Source organism: Drosophila albomicans, chromosome 2R, assembly GCF_009650485.2.
Source record: "Drosophila albomicans strain 15112-1751.03 chromosome 2R, ASM965048v2, whole genome shotgun sequence".
NCBI lineage: Eukaryota > Metazoa > Arthropoda > Insecta > Diptera > Drosophilidae > Drosophila > Drosophila albomicans.
In genome coordinates this window covers 6,744,455-6,767,624 of record NC_047631.2, presented here as the reverse complement: position 1 = coordinate 6,767,624, position 23,170 = coordinate 6,744,455, and the positions used below count along the sequence as shown (strand labels likewise).

General features: G+C 37.8%; 1 protein-coding gene across 1 annotated transcript in view; it reads right to left on the bottom strand.

Annotated features, from left to right (window-relative positions):
- The window catches only part of LOC117575611 (zinc finger protein rotund), a 45,920-nt gene extending 23,143 nt beyond the window's left edge, over nt 1–22,777 (bottom strand). Inside the window, 7 exon segments of the mRNA XM_034259883.2 lie at nt 1,587–1,870; nt 3,439–3,492; nt 5,193–5,235; nt 6,551–6,652; nt 13,782–14,426; nt 22,222–22,571; nt 22,574–22,777. Of these exon segments, the coding sequence (XP_034115774.2) occupies nt 1,587–1,870; nt 3,439–3,492; nt 5,193–5,235; nt 6,551–6,652; nt 13,782–14,426; nt 22,222–22,571; nt 22,574–22,643 (1,548 nt within the window). The 5' untranslated portion in view covers nt 22,644–22,777.
- Between the last annotated feature and the right edge of the window lie 393 nt (nt 22,778–23,170).

Here is a 23,170-nt window from a genome sequence, read left to right as displayed (position 1 = left end):
GTCCAATGGACAACAAATTTTCGTTGTCGACGCTGTTCACGTCCAAAAAATATACATAACAACAACAACAACACCAAGAAGCAACATCGGCTACAGCAGCAACCACAGCAACAACCAAATTCAACTACAACAATTTTGTTACTATTTCTACAACATTTTTTTATGTTCCTCTCTGGGCGTTGTTCAATTTACATACTTTCGTTTTTTTCCAATTTCTGTATTATACAGCTACACCCATGCACACATATAGACATACGCCCAATCAAGAGAAGAAATTAAAGAATTATGATTGGTTTTATTCACTCCCTTCCCCACCTTCAAAGAGTCAGTTAAAGAAACCAAAAAAAAGCTCTCCATTTTTTTCGTGTTTGAGCAGCGTTTTAAGGTATCTCATTACGGGCATATAACATTTACAATAATGCCAGTGCAATCACTTAAAGCTATTAACTACATACATATTTTATATTAAATATATATAAAAATAGTCCTGTGCCAATTGTCAATTCAAATAATCGCATGCGTACATCAGCAAGAAAAAGCCAGAGTGTATTCCTTATCATATATTACTTTAAAAACGTGATTTTATTACTCTATCCTGGCATAATTATATTTTTCTATGTACTATATGCATACATATGTTTACTATCACTTTTTATATTCGCTAGAGGAAAATGTACATTGCGATCAGATAAAAGCCTCGGATTTTATTCAAGAAATAATAAAACAAAAGCTAATTGATTGACATTCTCGTATTTTTTGTACTCTGCGGTATATTTTGAATATAATAGTATATCGATATTCCTGAAGAGTCAAGCCCACCTAGACTGTCTCCCACGCATATCACACACTTTACAGTCGAAAAATCTTGATTTGCCACCTGCTCCTGGCAACAACAACACATCGAGGGTAACGACGAGAAACCCGTTAAAAACAATAAGCTCAATTAGCTGCAATTAACAGGCAGACAAACATAAACACACACACACACGCTCGAGGTTGCAAATATATACGTATACAACGCACACACACATATGTATATATTGAGGTCAATGTATAATTGACATTTTATGAGCGGCTGCAGCATCTGTCGGCCTCAGCTTGAGTGTCATTAATACAATGCGAGGAGGACGCAGGAGGGACGCAGTATTATTCTGGCCAAGTGTGTAAGCCGCCAAACTGAAATCTGAATGAATTGTGGGAAAAAATGCACTTGATTGGCATTGGGCAAGGGAAAAAGGAAGGATGAGGATGGGGATGAAATGAAAGAGGCACCAACTGGTGGCTGGGGGTCTGAAATTCGAAACTTTGTCCCAAGCAAATCAACTGGAAAATGGTAAACAAAAGCCTACGTCGCCTACATCGTTGCCCCATCGCATCCAGCGATGCGTTCTCTCGAGCCGCTGTCAATGTTCTCGGGGCTAAGTGGCCAGCAATTTGTGCAAGGCCGTTGGCCAAAAAATGTTAACTGTTAAAACCTTTGGTCTTAACTTACAGTTAAGGGCAATGCAAACACAGCTAGCAACCAACCATCAACCAATTGGTTCATCGCTTATCGTTCGTCGTTCAATAATCGTTTCACAACTCACCTGCGGGCACATTTTGCATTGATACTTGCGTCCACTGCCGCCAGCCGGTGCGTGTCCCCCGGTCGCGCCCACTCCAGGCCCGCCCATTTTGCTGGCATTGATGGGCTGGGGCACAACGAGCAGGGCTGCCGCCGATGCAGCTGCCACCGCGTTATTATGATGATGAGCAGCGGCTGCTGCGGCGGCGGACACATGATTGCCATGATGCGGACCAACACCCAAGCCAGAGTTGCCTCCTGCTCCAGTTCCAGGTCCATTGGCTGCACTCCCGTGTCCCAGGCTGCCTGTTAATTAAAGATCGAGTAAGCGTAAGTCACATGGCAGGAAACTACCTAGCACCAAATTAATAAGAATGGAATTAAATTTCAATCAATCGTTTACATCTGATTGTTACCACAAACCTCATATTCATTTCATAATTTCAATTTGTTGCTGGTTTCATATCTATATTCATATTTAAATTTGTAGGAATTATAAATTGAACTATTTTTGAGAAGATTTCTTTCATTTAAGCTTGGATTCCTAATTATGTTTTCGCGGCGGATAATATTATATATCGATTAATAAATATATATATGTATACGCACAGATGAGTAAATAATTTTACTAATTTTCTAATTAACATAATGATGAAGATTATGATTGAAGATTGTTGAAGATAAGGGCTACAATATTTAAATAGTTTTCTAATAAAATTAAAAAGGTTTTGTTTTTATTTATTTTTTATTTATTACAAGACGAATGGTAAAGTGTACAGTAATGAGTTCGTTCGCTACATTCAAAGAGATCTAATCATAAACTTTTAAAGGGTTTTTTTAACGTGAGGAATTGACAATAGTGTTAGAAATATGTACATACATTTAAATAAAATTCTTTTGGACAAAATAAATTTTATTGTCAGAAATTATTATTTGAGATACTACAATCTAATATCCTCTTTACACCAATGCATCTGCTTCAATGCGGTGATTCGACGTTGCGAATATACACCAAAGTCGCATCATTCGGAAAACTGTTTATGGGTGCAAAAGTAAAAATACTCAGGCAAGAAGAAGAATAGGAACAAAACAACCGAAAATGGACAATTTGATAATTTACATGAGGGCATTTTGGGCATTCAAAAATTACAAGTTTATATATACAGCATAGCGATGGTTACCATAGTTTGCCGTAATTAATTATTTTTATCGAAAAACGTAGCGAGTCGCGTTGTGTCTCTCATTCTTCTCTTAGTGCCTCGAGAACATTCACGCCACACTCAGTCCGTATATTTTCGTTCGGTCGTTGGGACCAACACTTCTTTCGTTAGGTGTTTTCTTTACTCAATCTTAACACTTGCAATATTTTTAGCTTCTACTACTGAATAACTAAGGCCACATTAATTTAACAGTCGAATGCATTTAAACCTATCTGCTTCACGACATATACATTTCATTTATTATTCATTAATTGACTAATTAAATATGTATATCTGTTTTCGCAACTTGCAACTCCACTGTACAAATTTGATAAATTGATCCTTTTTCGAATTTTTTAATGATTCGGTGGAAGATTCTACTTAACGGACTTGTTCAATGATGTAGCTCAGTCTAAACAGTGTTTCAATAATAAACGACATCTTAGAACTTGAGCAATGAGTCTACCTCTATATCGCTAATATAAAAACTATTAAAGGCCAGATCAAACAATATTTCAGTTCCCATAAGGCGATCATAAATTCTAAACTATTGTATAGTTACGCGTATCATATTTCTTCAAACTCTCGAGTAGAATAGAATGTAACATGCTGTTGACATGTGCCAAAGGGCCTTAAAAGGCCAAAAGCTTGTGTGGAGTTGAAGTTACGACTTACCTTGTCCGGTGACGGCCGCATGATGCTCCAGACGATTGTCATCCAGAAAGTGACCTGCAATTGAGTTGTTTGCTTCAGTTGTTGTTGAATTGTGTCAGCTGTGGCGCCATCTAATGCTGCCACACGGGTGTCCATCAGCCGTCGCGCTCGCTCGCTCTCTGCTCAAGTCGCCGACATCTCGCTACGTTCACTCACGTCACTTTGTCCACTGTCGTTGTAGCTGGCAACTTGCAACTTCCAGCTGCCACCTGCCACCTGCCGCCTGGCATCTGCCACCGCTTGTTGCCTGCCCCATTGCCGACAGTTCCTTGCCGTGCAGCGACTCGCTGGCTTGTCTAATTAAACTTGGTCGCTCTGATTGCCACTGGGAAATCTCTCAACTGAGTTACAGTTTATGTGAAAATAGTTTCACATTTCCCACTTCTTTATACCCCCCTCCCCACACCCCACTTCGCTTCTTTCTCGTTCTATTTATGCCTGCCTGAGCTCCATCTATTCATCTGTCTATCCATAATTGAGTGCCCAGCGCATTTGCGTGCAAAAATTGTGTGAATCTGTTGATGAGCTAACCTAACTGATTCTGACTTTGAGTGCTGGATTAATTGCCTGTTGATCAATGAAATGACGGGGCGCCCCGCTGGCATGTCAAAAGCATTTTCTAATAAAGCATTTGCAGACAATTGTTGCCACCAAATCGGTTTGCAGTCGGCTCGTCAAGTTGTTGTGCTCGCTTCTTGTACTCGTAATTATTGTGGGGCCAAGCAAACATTTTCAGTGTTAATTACCACCAGCGCTCGCTGGCGAATTGGCGCCAAGCGGAAAAGTTGGCAAAGTCGATAACCAGGCCAGGAGACAACAGTCAGCAGCGAGCAACAAGCTTGCAGCAATATGAGCTACTATTTGCAGCCAGGTCTGAGTCATGGCCAGTGAAACGAGTAGAAGCAAGTAGTAGGAGCCGTCTTATTGTTAATTTGTACAAGCAAAAGCCAAGGCAGGGCATGAAAGAGCACAAGAGTAGGAGCCATTGCATCGCATAGATACATCTACATCTACATTGTTGCCACAATGTTATAGATGCTTATCGCAGCAGCAGCAGCAGCAACTGGAACAACAACAATGTTATTGGCCAATTGCCTAGCGTTGACATTATCGGGCCGAGATCATTGCCGCCAACGGAGCGAACCGATATCGAATCGATATCGAGCCCAACAAGACCCGAACCCGTTTCGCTGGAACCCTTTTGGAGCGTGTTGCTGTCAATGTTGCCGCTGCCAATGTTGTTTGCATTTTATGAATTTATGTAAACATGTTGTAAGCATCTTGTTGCCAATTGTTGTTGCTACTGCTGCTGCTGCTTGCTGTTCTTTTCAGTTAAAGGTCAATTTTTCGGCGTGCTCCGTGGGAGTATCGCAAAGTATTTGGGATAACATTGTGCGCTCGCCTTTGTCTTTGTTGTTGTCGTTGTCGTTGTCGTCTTTGGCCATCGTCATCGTCATGCCGCACGCGTGTAGCAATTTAACGTGTATATGCAACGTACTCGTATGTGCAGCGTATCTTGCTTGCAGATTCCTATCTACTTCGATATTTAACTCTCGCAAACGCGCGCGCGCCCTCAATCCAAATCTGCTCGAGATTTCGTGATTATCGTTTCTTGTTCTTGTGAGCAATTAATTAACCACTGCGCTCCCAAAAATGTGCCTCGCAAATCGATTGAGGCAGGTCGCGAGATGTTTCAAGTTTTGTTCAAAACTTACCTTTTTGCAGATTGTTGTGCAGGTGGTGATCATTCATTTTGGCCTATAACATTCAGAAATTTAATTTAGATATTAAATTATTAATACCTAATATACAATTTAACTTAAGCTTTAATAATGTAATTGTTGGAAATATAACCTCTGATTAATAGTTAACAATTGGCCAATAAACACTTTTAAACAAGCCTTATTATTATAGCCAATCAAATGCAACCAGAGTAATTTAGGGTTTGCTGTCAAAATATTTAAATAATTTCTAATGATTTCCACCAGATAAACGAATTAAAAGGCCATCAATAAACGCAGCACGAACAACAGCAACAACAACAACAATTACGAAATTGAATCCAAACTAAACTATGGTGTGGCATATGTGAATAAAATTTCAACGGCTGTCAATGCGATTTATTTGATCCGCCAACAAAAAACGAAACATAAAAATAGATATCCAGACGACTATCTGACAATCCAATAATAACAACATGGAAAATTCAAATCAAACGCGTGACAAAACTCGCCGACTAACAACAAACGAAATCAAAATCAAATTCAGCGGCAAAATATGAAATAAAAATTCTAACTGGGCCAAAGCGAGAGTGTTAGAAAAAATGTAGAAAAAATCAAATGGAAAAAAAATATTAGAAGCTGCGGCTTCTGCACTCGATAGCCACTAAATTGTGGATATACATATGTACTATGTAGGTTAACAGCATCGAGACTAGATCCTATATCTGTGTGTTTGTCTCTGTCTGGGCGAGACATGACCTAGGACAATTGCCACATGCTACATGCCACATGCTGCAGTTTACATAAAATGCAATGAAAAATACAAAAGCAAACGGCAAAAAATAAAAATCCGATAACTTTTTCTAAACATTTTCCGATATGCTTAGAAAGAACACACACAAAAACGAGAGCCAAACAAAATCAAAAAGAAAAACAAAAACTAAATAAACAGCCGTCAGAATGCAACAAGAAAAATACAGTTATTTGTATACAAATATTGCTCACAAAATAAAATAAAAAAAATAGAGACAAACCATTGAAAGCTGCAGGGGATCTCCCCGTCTGCTATAAAAGTAAATAAAAAGAAAAACGAATAACAACAAATGCAAAGCGGCGCCGTCACGCGAATTTAGAAATGTTTTTGTTTTTGACTCTGCTCTGCTCTTGTTGTTGTTGCTGTCCTATTTGTTGCATTTTTGCCTTTGCTTCCTGTGTGCTTCTGTTTATTTTTTTTCTAGGTGGAATCGTTTTTCTGCATGTGCCATAAAGTAATACCCCATTCTATGGGCGTTTAACGGCACTTGCTTATACCACTTACACCACTAGCACCACTTACGCCACTTTGCACTTACCTCATATTCCTGCTTCAGCGACATCGGATGATGCTCGCTGGCATGCTGATGGCTGCGCGGTGTCGGTGGCCAAAGATTGTAATCGCTAATATCCTTGGCATGCTGCAAAGATACAACACAAAATGAGAATAATGACAGCGCTTACATATTTACTCTCAATTCGGGTCATTGGTAGATTGTTAGTTTCATTTCTTAAGGTCAACAATATTACAGTTCAGATTATACAAATAATGTTCTCTGTCATTCAAAATAAGGCACTGTATAAACAGAATTTAATACAAAATCTTAAAGTTGAAAAACTTCTATTCACTTTTATTAAGTTAATAGAAGAGTCTGCATATCGAGATAGAATCAAATTAAAATGATATTAATAAAATGATTTAACAATTAAGAAAGTTATAATGGAGTTTGCTCGGGAATGTGATACCCTCTACCCATTTTGAATAAGAGAAAAACAGTGCGGAATTATACTACAAAAAAAAACTATATCAAATTAATATACCAAAAAATACTAAAATATATTTTGTAGTAGTCATATAGTAGTTATTATTTTATGTATCAAAATTACATCTGCAAAAATTTTAATCAATCTACGTGCAACATGATAACAAGGGCTGTCGAAAAATAAATATAGCTATCTATTATAGTCTCTGAGATTCAGTTTTTCATACGGTCAGACAGACAGACTGACTGACTTTTGATCGAAAATGTATATACATATTTTGTAAGGTCGGAAATTTCTCCTTCTGCCTGTTACACCTCATTATATGCGCATGATTTGATATTATAGTACTAAAGTATATCTTCAATGAATGCTTAGTATTCTTTAATTATAATTTGTGATTGCGTAACAAACATAAACCAATTAATAAATGTTTTTTTCTCTTACAAATGACTTTGCTTAACTCAAATATCAAATGTTTAGCATATGATATCAACAAAAAAATATTTTAAAAAATGTATGCAAACAGTTGGCATGCTAAAGAAAAAGGGACAACGTTTTTTTCGCTCACAATAATGTGAAATTGAGTTCAAATCAATTATATTTTCATGTTTTTATTGAAAGCTCACTTTAATGATTTTTACCCATTTATCTATATGTAATTTGAGTTTTTAAAATTACAGAAAAAAATGTATAGAAAAAAATTCTATGACATCGGCCGTCTATCGTTTGTCGTGTCACAACTTTCAAACTTGTGCTTGCAAAAATAAAAACGAAAAATTCAACTGTGTAACAAATACAAAAATTTATATGGATGTATATGGAGGAGTGTCAATTGAAATAGAAAACCGCGTTACACACAATCGAAGGTGTCAAAGCGACGGCGTTGGCGGTAGAGAGTTGGCTAGCTGCAAAAGTGCGGCGGCTTTTTGGTGCAGGCAGAAAAACCAAAAAAAAAAAAAACTTTGAAAAAGTGTTGCATATCGCAAGGGGAGTTGCCACAGCGTGTGAAAACGAAGCAGCTCGCGTGTGTGTATTCTATGGAGATGTGTGTGGGTGGTTCACGTAGCATTGGTTTTTGCTGCTTTAGTTGCTTTTAGTTGCCCAGCAACCAAACTCATGCCATGTGTGCGTGAGCGTGTGTGTGTGTGTGCGGCATGCATGCTGCAACGACTAGTTAGTAGGTGGACAAACGAAAAAGTAGAAGAAATGTCGACAACGAACAAAAAAAACAACAAAAATAGAAGAGGAATACACAGGCGCACACAGACACGCACAGCGTTGCGTTGGCAGCTGCTGATGAAGATGACCAGAGCCAAAGCCAGCGTCAGAGCCATGGACATCAACGGAAGTTCTCTCTAACCAACATAGCAGCCAGTCAGACAGCCAGCCAACAACAACAACAGCAACAACAACAACTAGTAGAAGAAGGCGTCGCATTGCCCACGCCAACTTCCGGACAGCCGCCGAGTTCGGTTAGCTGCAGCACGCAGCAAAATAGAACAAAACGAAAATTCGCAAAAAAAGAAATCCAAAAAGCAAAAGGAATAAAAAAGTTTGGTGAGCACAGCAGCAGCGGCAGCATCAGCATCAGCAGCGCTCTCTCAGCGTTGCTATCACTGTCTTGCTCTCCAGGTCGCACTCTTTCTCATTCGCACGGTGACCAGCTCCAAAACATTGAAAAGAGCCGAGCACATGGCAAAAAAATCAAAACAACAATTTTTTTTAACCCCTTCACAGCAACTGCGACGTCGACGTCGACAACGACAACGACGCCGACGTCGACTGAAGTCTCACACTTTCTCCTGGCGCTTTGACTCATCCCGATACTTGGTGGTTGGGTGGTGCAGTTTCTATGACCAGTCCAACGTCTAGCAGAGCAACGGAAAAAAAGTGCAAAAAATTAGGCGGAAAACGTGAATTTTTTTGTGCAATTGCAGATGTAGAATATCCGAACTCAAACCCCATTTCCAAGTCCGTACTGAAACCTCGAACCAACTGTCGAGCCCAAAGCAAAACGCGCTTTGCACAATGTAACAACCTTTGACCATACCAGACAGACTCCAACTTTACATTTTGTTCCTGTTTTTGGGCAATTCTCTCCTTTTTTTTTAGTATTTTTTTTTTTATTATTCAGCTGAGCTTCTCGTTTTGGTTTTATTTAACTTCTTTCGCCTTCTTCTTTTTATTCATGTTGCCGCTGTCTGCTTCTATTGATTTTTTTCGCATTTAGTTAGAAGCACAGTTCTTTTTTTTTTTTGCGTTTCGCTGCTCCATGTTCAAATGTTTGACCATCCGCACTCGATTTTTTCCCCATGGCATCTCTCAGCTGCGGCCTGAGGTTAGAATTTGTTCTTATTGTTGTGCTCAACCCGCTCGAGTTACAAATTTGTTCAACTTTATTGCAATTACTTTAAAAATTGAAGTTGCCAGCGGTTGTCGCGGTTTTTGGGTCCAACACCATCACATCGATACCAATACAAATACTAATACCAATACGAATACAAATACGAATGGCAGGCCATTTGAAATTTCGTATCGCAGCAGCCGTGACTGGCCCCATTAGTCAGTTTCAGCCCAGTTTTAGCTCCAGTTTAAGTCTCATTCCATGTTGCGCTTTTGCCCCGCTTCGCTTTGCCATTCAATATTCACTTTTTTTCTTGCATTTTGTTTTGTTTTTGTTGCTCTGCACTTTTCACTTTGCCGTCACGTTGACTTTTTTCTAATTGAAGTATATAAGTATTAATTGCAATGCTTTGTTGTGAGGCGTGTTGCGGTTTAGGGTTTCCTTTCTGCTTGGTTCCGGCCACGGCTGGCAGCACGTTTGACCCACGGTCTCAATGACTATACATTTTAATTGGAATCTTAAAGTTGCCCACACAACAGACCATGTTAAGGACTTGAAGCCTATCCAGTTTTGTGCAGCAAAGTTTATTTGAATATATACACATTTTATAAACTGATTTGAGTAGAAGATTAATCCATATAAAAAAACCATAAAATGATTTATATTATTAATTATATTCCTCTGTATCTATATTTATAAAGTGCCTATAAAAAACAATGTTGTTTCAATAGAAATTTTCAAGCCGCAATGATATTCTAAGATATCTTTTAATTTTTGTTCTTCGTTATTCGCTACTCATAGGGTAGAAGGATATTATAGCTTTATGCCGGCAGAAAATGTATGTAATAGGTAGAATGACGCAGCTTCGAGCCTATAAGATATATATGTACATATATTCTTGATCAGCGTCAACAGACGAGAAAATATACACATGCCTGACCGTCTGTATGGACTCCTATAGAGACTATAAGAGATAGTCATTAAGCCACCGAAATTTAATTTAATTTTGAAAGAGTTAAGTATATCGTGAACATACAATTTATCAAAAATAAAAGTGGTATATAAATATACCATATCTTGAAATGTTATCCCCGTCGATCAAAATAGTTAGAGCGTTAGAGTTAGAGTGTGCTTTGGATGTCAGGCTTCAATGAGATCAAAGCCAACTAAAAATAACAATAAATGACAGATTAAAGTACACTTCAGTATCAATATCGTAAGATAGCGTATCATCTTTTCTGAGCTTTAAAACTCTCAAATTTCAAGTCTGGTTCTCTTAAGCGAACTTTGAGTAAAGAAAATTAAGTGCAATTGCTTTCAAAATTAATTAGTAAACTTTGCAATGTTTGCTTTCTGTCTCTGTCTCGGGGTGTAACTAATTTCACTAATGCAAGTGACAAGAACAAGTCTTGAAGTTGAATTGCCCCAACGATTGTTGACTTCCAGTGGCCAGCTAGGCGCGATTGTCCATTGTTGAACTTTAAAAATTAATTAACTACGGATATCCTTTAAAATTTGGTTTGCAGCAGGCGTTGCAAGTTTTAAATTGTTTTGCCGGGGCCAAAACACTCGCTAACGAGTGGATTCGAGGGACGAAACCTTTTCGACTGTACACGTCCGCGGCAGGTTCGACCCTCCGTTGTCCTTGGAGACAATCAATCTCCATTCAAAACAATAATTCCTCCTCACGAAAAAGTGAAAAGCGAACTCAATGAACACCAATGGCAAGAACTCGAACAAAAACAAAAAGCAGAAAAAGTAAAAGAAATCAAAAGGAGAATAACATTCAAGAACACACGAAATAAAATAAAAACAAAGATTGCAAACAGAAAAGGAAAGGGAAAAAAGGCAAACAAAGTTTAACGCGTCGCGCAAAGAAAAACTTGTTTACATCTTGAAAAACGCAAAAAAACGCGAAGTGAAAAATGCAACAAAAAATCTATAAGAATTTTTTTCCCTTCCTTGTGGCACGCGAGCAGCTTTGCAGCGCAGTCAAGAGCAAGGATATTCGTGGAAGGAGCAACGGAGAAGCCAACAAAAAAAAAGTGAGGCAAAAAAATATTCTCTGTGTGGGGAAAAAAAGGGCAAATAACATTTGACAACGCTGCTCAAAGGATTTTTTTTTATACTTTTTTTTAACGTCGCGTCTGCTTGCTCAGTGAGTCGGTGGCAGGGGAAACAGCAACGGGAAGGGACATTGTTCTTGGTACGGTGGACTTAGACTGAAACTAGGACTGGGAAACTGCGGGATCCTGCCTGCTGTTGGTCGTGTAGCAACAGCCGGGTGCTCAGACAGCAACGGTTTGAGTTTGGTCAGTTGTCGGCTGAGGTTCGTCGAGTGAAAGTGCAGCGGGTTAGGCAGCGGATGCTCATCTGGGTTAGGTTAGATACAATGTGAGGCTGGGAGCCGGGCTACCCACGCATAACTTGACGTGGCGTGGCAAATCGCTCTATGGAATTGCCAAAATGCGATGGCTCTGTAAGCACTTCTAAAGTGTGAGGCAAGTGCGAGGTAATGAGCTGACCTGAAGTTTAATTATTGTTCAGTGAATCCACTACAGATTGAGGATGTTGTATTTCCAACCGAGTTTTGTAACAATATCATTTGAAGCACATTAGTAAATGTATTCAGATACTAATTGTGTAAAAAATCATTCAAAATAAAAGTATAAAGTTTGATTATTTTTCAGTGAGTCCACTACAGATTGAGGATGTTGTGTTTTGCAACGAGTATAGCAACAACAAAAAATATGAGCACATGAGTTCATGCATTCTGCTAAGAATTGTGCATAAAAATATATAGGCAAAAAGGTAATTAAAATATAAAAATTATTAAAAGTAAAACTAGAAAATAAAATGTGCAACACTTAAGTGTAAGACTATGTAAACGCTTTTAATCGAGTGCACTTTTAATGAATGTTATCGGTAACACTCTCTATCTATATGTGATTTCATTTGATCTATTGCGAGGTAATGAGCTGATCTGACATTTGATTAATGTTCAGTGAATCTTCTGCAGATTGAAGATGTTTTATGTTCATAAATTTGTAGTAATAAATTAGAAAGTACATAAGTAACAATATTTTGATGTAATGTAAATATATTAAATGTTTCAACAATAAATTAGAAAATTATGTGTGTAATACGGTAACCTTGGTCTTAACTTGGAGACAATGTAAACACTTTAATATACTGTTTTGATCAACGCCATCTGCTTCATTGATTCAGTTCTATGATGCAGCTGTTTAGAGATGAAAAAGTCAACAAACTCAGGCAGGAAGCAGAAGAATATAAAAGGCAATGAAAACAAATCAACCGAAAATAAGCAATTTCTTAAATAATGCATCACTAAGGACATTCCAAAAGTTGAAGAATATATACATTTTATTTATTATTCATCATATTACTCTACTTATTTCTTTAAACATTTCCTTATGCCTATATTTCCATTAATTTTTTCGAGCTTTGGTTTTTTTTGAAGAAGAATTGTAAAGCCATGTGAAATAATTATAAGGCGCTAAAATTGGCGAATGAATAATTAGCTGATTTCCATTGATATCACACACTTTTTTTGACAAATATACCAAAATTTTGGCCACCTTTTCTGAATCATTGTCGCTGATCAATGTTGCGGCTTTATTATCCGTCTCTGTCTTACACTCAGCCGCTTATAGAATGATGCGGTGGAAGGTTCTACTTAACCGAAATAACACGGCCTATCGGTAAAGGATTTCTTCTGATTTTTGCAGCTGTAACAAAGTGTACAGCAAAATAATCTGTTAAATATTCGAAAATGCAAATCGAATATGTATTTATATTTCAAAGATATTAATAGGCTGAAAAATTATCCGGATACATAAATATAAAACATAACTTTGTTTTTGACTTAAATAAGTACAATCGCAAAAGCAACTTCTTCTACTTAGAATAACACCATTTGTTAAACTGCTTATTATAAGTGTCTAATTAAATTTTCATATGTAGCTACTTGATATCTGGAATAGTAAATTAACAATCGCCTCTCGTTTATGATTAAATTATATTAATAAATTATGCAATAAATATAATATAAAGACTAAAGTCAATCTCCTAGTTTTAGCTTGCTTAATATTCTTTTTAGAACTCTAGTTAAGGTTCACTCATTTAATTTACTTAGCTGGTCAAGTTCCTGTGCATATTAATTATGAACTCTCCTGCTAACTACGCTCTGCCTTCCACCTCGCAGTGGACCAACCAACTGTCTAACGCCTTTGTAGGCACCAAGCAAGGACTGCCAGCTACAGAGTTCAAGTTTCAACTTTTGCCAAAGTTACCAACTAAAAAAAAAAGCGAAGACCAACTTTCAAAATTCTTTTTAGCTGCAGCAGACAAACTGTGCTCAAATGCCACACCCAAAAAGAGATAGATGGAGGCGTAGGCGGGATGGTCATGCTCATACTTACATCGACGTTGCCATTCCACATGTAGTGCATGCCAACCGCGGCGCTGGGATCGTGATGCGTCTGGCCGGTCATATGCTCGGCCATCACGGCGCTCATCCAGTGGACCAGGCCTTGGGTGGGATTCTGTCCCTGCACACCGCCGATCGGCATGTTGACAGCGTTAGCGGCAGCAGCAGCGGCGGTAACGGCAGCAGCAGTTGTGTTGCTGTTGTCGCTGCTGTTGTTGTTGTTGTTGCAGTTGTTGCTGCTGTCGTGAGTTTTACACGTGGCAGCAGCCGCTGATGATTGCGCTGCCGTTTCCGGTGGTGATTTTATGGAATTGCCGTAGCTCGGACGCGTTTGTGATGCGGGTTGCGTTTGGGCTTGAATCAAATTAATTGCGGACCCCGATGTCGCTTGTTGTTGGCTCTCGTCCACAGGCGGCGTTGGTGGCGTTCCTGGCGTTGATGTTGTTGCTGTTGCTGTTGCTGTTCCCGGCAATAGAGATGACCCGGGTCCGGTCTCGCTTGTTTGGTGCGAATTATGCTGATTGTTGTTTGTAGTGTTGTTGTTGTTGTTGCTGTTGTCGTTGATGACTTCGCTGTGCGGTGCGTTGCCGGCTGACCAAACGTAGCCGTTGTTATTGTTATTGTTGCTATGGGGTTTCTGCAAAAGAAGAAAAATTTCATGTTTTGTTTTGAATGAAAAGGGTATTCGCACATTTTGATGTTGGCTTATGCATTGAGCATGAAAAATGAAATGATTTTTTGATGATTATTCACTTTTTTCATCTCAAAGCAGTTGTTGTTGCCGTTTTCGACAACAACAAGTTTTGGGCCACTCATAATTAGCGTGAACAAACAAACCAAATTTTACATTTTCTTGCGCTTCATTTCCAAAAAAAAAAAAAAAAAATTGGTATTAAGAACATGAGTTGGAGACGGGTTGTTTTTCCCCAAAACGGAATTACTTAAATTGGATTTTAAAGATAATTATGACAGTTGTAATGAGTTCACAGGAAGTGTCATAATTACTTTTCAAATTTATTACCTTAGATATGTAATTTTCAGTCAATAACAAAATTTGCAATACATGGTTTACGAGCAAATTTAAGTTCAATAACCCCTAAACAAATTTACTAAGTGCCCGAATGTTTTACAATTGCATCAATTCATAAATAACTCAAGTTGATTTAAGTACATCGTTATTCTATAAAGACGCAATATTCTGAAGACAATTAGCTAAATTAAATTAAGAAACAAAAACAAAATAATTGGAAAATTCCCGTATCCAAAGGCCTTTATTAAATAGTAGTTTATATTTAATTTCTGTAAATTTGTCTAAGGATAATTACTAAAAATTAAACAGTATGGTAAAAATAAAATCTTTTTGTTATCAACCATGAAAATAAAAATACAGTTAGCATTCTTACTAACATGTTCTAATGTTTTAAGGACAAACTTCTGCTCCGAAGCATCTTCATCATCCTGAGGCTGAGACAGTTCAGGCTTAAGCTTGCTGCGCTTCGCTGACTCGACGGCTGCCACGCAGACTGCTGAGAACAGCAAATTGCTGGATAGCTGTGAATGTGTGCTGTGAGGAGAAGACAAGCTATTGTGGGCAACTTCATCCTTAACATGCGAGGCTGGCGAAGGCGTTTGCGGATAGCTTCGACTGACTTCGGAAAACTGTTGCTGCTGCAGCACAGCGCTGGCGAAGAGACTCTTGTAGAATTCGGCAGGCGTTAGAAAGTGCGATGATGTGGGCGTGACAGCTTTAAATACTCCCATATAGCCAACCAGATCGTCGGCGCGACGACGCTTCAACTGATCCTTTAGCATGATGACTTCCTTGCACATGTAACGCTCAAATGTAGGCAGCACTTTTTTCTCTAGCCTTTCAGTTGACAACAATTTCACTTTCGTCAGCGCGCAAGGGGAAAGTTTCCCCAACGATTTGTCTAACTTGTGCACCGTTTGTTCGATTTACACATGCACACAAATCCGTTAGCGACCCACAGGCGCAAACACAAACGAGACGAATAAAAACACAAAACGCAAATAAAAACACAAACTTTTTTCTAGCTTCGTTTTCCTGCTTTTATTCTTTGGCTAAACTTTTATTTTATTCAACGGGGGCTGCATAAAAAGTTTTCCAAGCATTTGATATGCTTTATTTTTAGCGTTGACGCGTTGAGTTTTTTGCTACCGCTTCCACTTCCATTTCTATTTTGTATTTTTAGATGCAGTTTTGCAAAACAAATACAAATCATTTACGCCCAAAACTGGCATCAAATGACCTTGAAAACTTTTGCCTGCAAATGTGTGAGAGTTTCCTCAATGTGTGTTTATTTTTACACGACTTTTTTTTATGAGAGTTGTTATGCCACATTGTTTAGTTTGCAGTTTATCAAGAATGGCTCTCTGTCAATTTCATTCACTTTTTATTTTCCTTTTTATTATTTTTTATACATTTTTGGCGTTTGCGTGATATGCGGCTAAACTTTTCATTTATTCATTATATCCTCTATTTATAATTTATAGTGTCAGTTACAAATACGCGAAATTGGTTTAGTTAGCTGGTTGGGATATAACAATTAATCAATGTAAAACCATTAAATATTTCTAAGAAATAAGTTTTACTAATTAAAAAAATATAATTAAAAATGATTCCAGTAACAAAAAAGTACAATATTTTTCCCTATTTTAAAATCGATCTTGTATACGGGCTATTATAATTTATAGTTCATGTGTACTTTACACTTTACTTTGTACTTTATATGTACACGAAAAAGTCCCGTAACTGAATTTATTGGATTTGCAGCTTATGTAATGAATGATCTGCTATTACAGTTTCTTAAATAATGAATAACAACTGAAAAAGTAATTTTAAAAAAGTTTGCTCTACTTTGAGATACGTGTTACCTATTTTCAATCAAACCATATTCTAGAAATATACCACAAAATACAAAAATATACCGAAGGCTGTATTTGGTATGTCGGTATTTAACTATAGTACATTCAAAGTATATCATAGGGTACAAAATATATCAGATTGTCAGCCAAACTAAGTAAGCCCCGATTGACATACAAAAGTATTTCTTGAATAACTTTGACAATTTTCATCTGTTACAGAATCTGAGATCTGGACAGACGGATAGAGAGACAGGCAGGCAGACGGACATTACTATCATATATCATCTCTGCTGTTGATACTGGGTGACAATTTAGTAATCTCATAATATACCTTCTGATGGGGAGGTCGAAAATACTAGAAGCTGAAGAAACATTTAGAAAATTAAAAATTTGAAAAATAAGCAATTAAATTACTCATTTAAATTAATATGATTTAAAAATTTAATAAATAAATGTATAATAAAGAAATATATTCAAAACCGTTGTTATTACACATACATATTTCGTATTGTTTAGCCGGTTCAAACCTTAGAGATTTATTCACGTGTATGTAATATTATTTACTTTAGCTTTTTTATTATATTAATGAAAACATTGATATTTTAAAAATTCACATATACTTATTAATTGATATATTTTTATTTGGTTTTGCACTTTATACGTATTAGGAACTTTCGGTTGCAATTTGTTTACATTGCATTATTTTTTATTTTTATTGATATTGCACTTTATGTAGGAACTTTTGTTGCAGAACTAGTAAGTAAGTAGTTGAAAGCTACATTTAAATTTCGTTGCTATAATCGAAGTACACTCTAAGCTCATTTAGCATTTCGATTGATTTCCAATGGCCACTCGCTTTGTTAAGTATACGCCACCGAACCGAGCCGAGCCACTTGTATGAGTTTTATCATTTGGCAATGATAGAAAGAATCTTTCATTTCATATCTTTGTGCCTGTATAGCATAGTCCATGGGTTAGATAAATCCGTATTACGTATACGCCGTGTTTCTTGCACTATGTCTTGTGAGAGCTGTCAGTATGTCGTGTGTCGATAAGTGTGCGAGTCTGTGTTCGGTTGGTTTGTCGAGTCCTTGTATCAGTCCCGTCCGTCTCTGTCGTGCAGTCAGCGAGCGTGGGATAGCTTGCAACAACTGAACAACAGAAACTCAAAGTGCAGCAGCTGAAGCTGAAGCTGTAGCTGTAGCTGTAGCTGCCGCAAAAGAAATTGCGAGCGCGCGCGAAGCAGTCAAATATGTATACAAAGAACTATACAAATACATGCACATACCCACTAGCACACACATACTCATGCGAACACACATTGTATGTATGTGTAAAAGTGTTTTGTATGTTGTGAATGTTTTTCTTTTCAATTTTTTTCTTTGCCTTCTCTTCTGCGCTGCGCTCGTCTCTGCTATGTCAGAGCAATCTCAGAGCTGCTGTTGCTGCTGTTGCTGTTGCCGTTTCCATTGTTGTTGTTGGCTATTTTTTCTATCCTTTTTTTTCCTATTTTATAATTTTTGCTCCTTGCTCCTTTTTTTATGCACGCTCTGCCGTTGCCGTTATAAAGACATACATTTGGAGCGCACTGCAGCATTTTCTTGTAAGAAAACGAAGCGCATAAAAAAATATATAGCTGAATTTGCGCGATGTCCTGCAGGCAGTTGTGGCAATGGCGATGGCGATGCCGATGCGATGGGCATGGGGACGGAGCAGCTGAGGTCGAGAGAAGTCTGAATCGTGTAGGGAAAATGAAGCTAGGGTATTACTTGGGTTCAGCATACCAGATTGATTTTCCTCTCTCCGGTTTGCCCATTTTTCTGTTTTTTTATTGTGTTTTTCTAGCTGCTGCTATTTCATTTTGTTCAGATATTGTGTGTGTGTGTGAGTGTGTGTGTGTGTGTTTGAGGGTGTGTTGGTAAAAGTTCTTATGGATCGTTATTATTGTTACTGAAGACAAGTTGGGTGTTAAGCATTACAGACTCCATGCTACAAACATCAACAAATCGAGTCTAGTCAATATGCATGTGGAAATGCCAACAGAATAGGCAAACAAATTATAAGATGAAATTTCAGATGCTACAAATATTTTAAAGCCTCTTAATGTTATATTTATTGTATCTATCTCAGTGAAGTCTGCTTGCTCTTTACTGTCAATATTTCTGTCTCTAAGAACTCGTTTGTTTAGCATCTCAAATGAAGCGTCTCAAATAGAATCTGACTATTTGAACATATTTCACTGACTGCGCTATCATTTTACTTTGGGTTGAGTTAAGACAAGTGCAACAGCTGTCTGTGTCACTTGTAGCTGATTGATTATTGCTTCTGGTAATTTCCGTCACGATTTGTTCATAGTTTTCGTCCTGTGTGTGTGATTATTTGTGTGTTTGTTATAGTCACGTGGCGCCACATAGTGGCTGGTAGTAGAAAAAAACAAGCGACGCGGACGCGGCACGTCGCGCGACGACCAATAGATTTGGCCAAACCCAAGTGAACTGAAGACAACGACAGTTGCAGCCCGCCAAAGGCAACGCCAGGACCACGGACACATGCAACAATCGAGAACGTCGACGTCGACTGCGCCGGAAGCAGAGCACAAACTGCGACTTATGGCAGCAGCAATAGCAATAGCGGCCATGTTTGTTGTAAGTAGCAGCAGCAGCAGCAGCAGCAACAGCAACAAAAACGCTAGCTAAAATGGCGCGCGTGAAGAGGAAACTCAAGAAGTAGAATCAGGAGCCAGGTCCACGACACACACACACACATACGGCACGAACATAAAAAAAATCCAAGTGAAATTGTCTGGGTGTGTGTGTGTGTTGCTTCTTTCTTTTTTTTTCCATCACATGGAGCAAAAAATAGCAGCGACTGAAAGAAATACATTGCAAAAGGCAGCGACGAGCAAAAAACGAAATAATAACAAAAAGTTGTAAAAGAAAAGCGAAACCGTGTGATGTCCTGACACACACACACACTCATATATATATATAGTTCAGCAGCGGCAGCGCGGCGACGACATATCGAAGAAAGGATAAAAACATTCAGCATTCACGCGAGCAGCGCTGCCAACGTCAACGCCACCGTCGACGTCGCTGTCAACGTCAGCCTCAGCTTCCGCGTTTGGCCGTTAACATTTCATGAGCGCCAATTTCTTGTCCTTCATTTTGTTTATTATATTTTTTTTGTTTCTTGTCTGCCAGTTGTTGCTGAACTGCAATTACTAAGGATGTTTTTCTATGTCTCTTCTATTTTTTTTTATTGTGCAGTTGTCAAGCCAACAAGTGTCCTCTTAATGCTTTTTCATTCAATTTACTTAAATTGCATGCTAAGTTATGCTAGATAATTGCTTAAGATTGCAACATTGTTGCTGCAATATCTCCTTCTCTCTCTGCAGTTTTATGACTTGCAATCCTTTCTTTTATCCCTTCCCCTCCCTTCCCTCACAGCAGAACACTTTCTTGCAACAGTTCTTCTTTTCTCTCCTTTTTTGTAGCTTTTTTAAGCGGCTTTGCCTTGAAATCAACTCAACAAACGGAAAAAGGAAACTCTTTGCTCGCTACTGCAACTCACTGCGCTGCAAGCGTCGACTGCAGCATCAACGCTGACGTCGACGCTGACGTCAACGTCGTAAATGCAACGCGCGCATTCTGCACAAATGGGAAAAACAAGAATCCTGTCCAGGTCCTGGAGCATATGTTTTTATGTGTACGCCGTTGCGTTGGTTTTTTATGTGCAAGGATTTCGCTGTTCCTTGCATTGAGAATGTTCCCTTCAGAGCACACACACACATACACAACAAATCCACACACACACACGCGCACACACGAACTCCTTCTGCATCGGTGATAAGAGCCAAAGGATATGCGGCACCCTTCGCATTTGCCAAGATGGAGATACAATAAACGTGGCCTTTAAGATGTGCATTTGCCGGCAGATACGAGAATTGCGTACGCCGATAATTGAAATGAATGCGAAAAAGGGAGCAAAATAAACAGAAAGCAATAAACGCCAAGCAGTAAAAGTGACGGCAAATAACGAAATGATCTCTTCTCCTATGAATCTATTTTAGACTAGAAAATACTTTGGCATAATTTAAGATTCAATTGATTTTTTATTCACTTTGTCAATTTCTAGTTTCATTTGAAACCTTTCCTACTTTATTATCTTAACATTCGAATAAATTTAATTTTATGAACTTCAGAATTTAGTTTAAATATTAATATAGCATCTAAAAATCTAACGACCCCTATTCTGCTTTATTTTCATTAGTGCTAGAAAATATGTTCTTCGCTTCACAAAATACATGAATATCCATAGACAAAATAAAATTTGGAGGAAAATAATGAGTCTTTAACAAATTATTTAGCAAATTTGTTATTATTAATTAATTAATTATTAATTATTAATTAATTAATAAGTAAAATCAAATTATTTTCTTATATCTCTACATGTACATATGAATAAAGAAGTGTACTTTATTCCAAATTATCTTACGAGCCTTTAGCAAATTTACTTTATTATATAATATTTAAAATTGTATTTGAAGTATTCACATCTGTTTGACAAAATCTTCTTAGCTAAGCTGTTTATTAATGCGTTCATTATAAAAGTCATAAAGTTCAAGTAAAATAAATACTTAATAGTATTATATTTTGAATTTTATAATGCTGTGATTCATAAATTTCAAGTAAAATATATATTTAGTAGTATTATTATTTGAATTCGGAAACATTAACCATTTTATAATGGTCATAGTATTTATTAGTATGTTTATATTTTATTTTTGTTAAGCTATTATAAAAGAAAAATGTCTTTTGTGTAAATATAAAATAACTTCGCAACTTCTCCACTTAGAAATGTCAATTTAAGCTCCATAAATCTAATCCTAACTCAAATTAGACTCAAACTAATATATGCTCGAAGTTTGGCCCTGACCTGCCCCTAATAACTTTTGGCACTCTGAGTCAAAGAACTCCACAAGTTGTTTCCATTTGCTATAAAGGACATTTTCAAACTCGATTAAAATTCAAACTCAATGCCACCTGTTGCGCAAGGAGCATTTTATTGTGCATGTGTTTCAAGAAATTTAGATTAAGAGCTTTTCGAAAAAAGCTTTACTTTCGCTTGATAATTATGGCATATCCTGTACACGAACCATAACAAAATATCCTGCGAGCGAACCATAAAAACCTGCAAGCTTCAGCATTTTTACACTCAAGAGCGAGCAAAAAGTTGCTCAAAAGTGGTGAATGCTCAAAGAGAAAACAAATGTCGTCTCTCTCTTTCTCTTTCTCTCTCGCTGTGCGAGGGTGTGTGTGCGAATTGGGGGCGTGTTTGTTGTCATGTTTTTTACTCGCTTTTAAGTCTCGGCCGTCGTTTTTTCCTCTCTTTTTTTTGTGGCTTTTAAGTGTTATTGGATGATTTTATGAAAATTGATTTGGTGCACGCCCCTTCGAGGTGGCAAGTGCAGCTGCCACCGTTCCACTCGCGAGTGGCAAGTGGCAAGTGGCATGGCCACTTGTAATTGCAAACTAATTATAACTCACCCGAAATTGATGCTCCACAGGACAGTCCAAGTTTAATGCATAGTCCTCGACAACAGCGCCCAGAGACGATGCGGATGCCTCACCGAAAACCTGCTCGATCTTGATCGGTGGACTTAAAAGCGATGTGCCCGATCCAGTTGTGGCGGTTGCCGTTCCAGTCCCTGAATTGATGCAACCGACGGCGGCGGCGGCAGCGGCAAATGTACCCTCGACAATTATTGGAGTCGCCTCGGCGCCTTGGCCAAGGCCAGCTGCATGGCTATTGCTGCAGGGTGTACAGGGCGTGGGTGGGCAGGGCGTGGCCGCATGACCGTCGTGGTAGGGCGTCACAACGAACGATGGATACGATCGAACTGATGGTACTCGGTGTGGGGATGATGCGCCAACTGAGGTCCTTTGTACCAGGTACCATGCATAATCATTTAAACTGATCAACTCGCCGGTCGTTCAACACTTTTGCCTTTTTCTTTTGACTTTTTATCACTTCGCAATACCTCAATTATTATCTTGCAATTTGTTTGTATCTTTTTCTGGCACTGTTTCTTTCTTATACACTTCTTTAGTTGCACTTTATAGTCGCGATTTATGAAAAGTGATGAAGTTTGTTTTCTATTGGGATTTAAAAGATTTTGATTGGAATTAGATTAATAACATAATATTAGAAATTATATTCATGCAACATTTGCATTTATTTCAATTAGAAGTTATAAAATTCTAAAAAATAAAACAATATGCGGTGACCAGTCAGAATTTTAATTAAACAGTTTCCACTTTTCTGTTGGTTCTAACAATTAATTTTTATATCCTTAAATCAATCAATATATCTACGGAAAATAATTATAATAATCATTTATATATATATATATATTATATATATATATATATATATATATATATATATATTGCTAAAAATATTAAAAAACAATCACGACCATATTTGTCGTCTGAA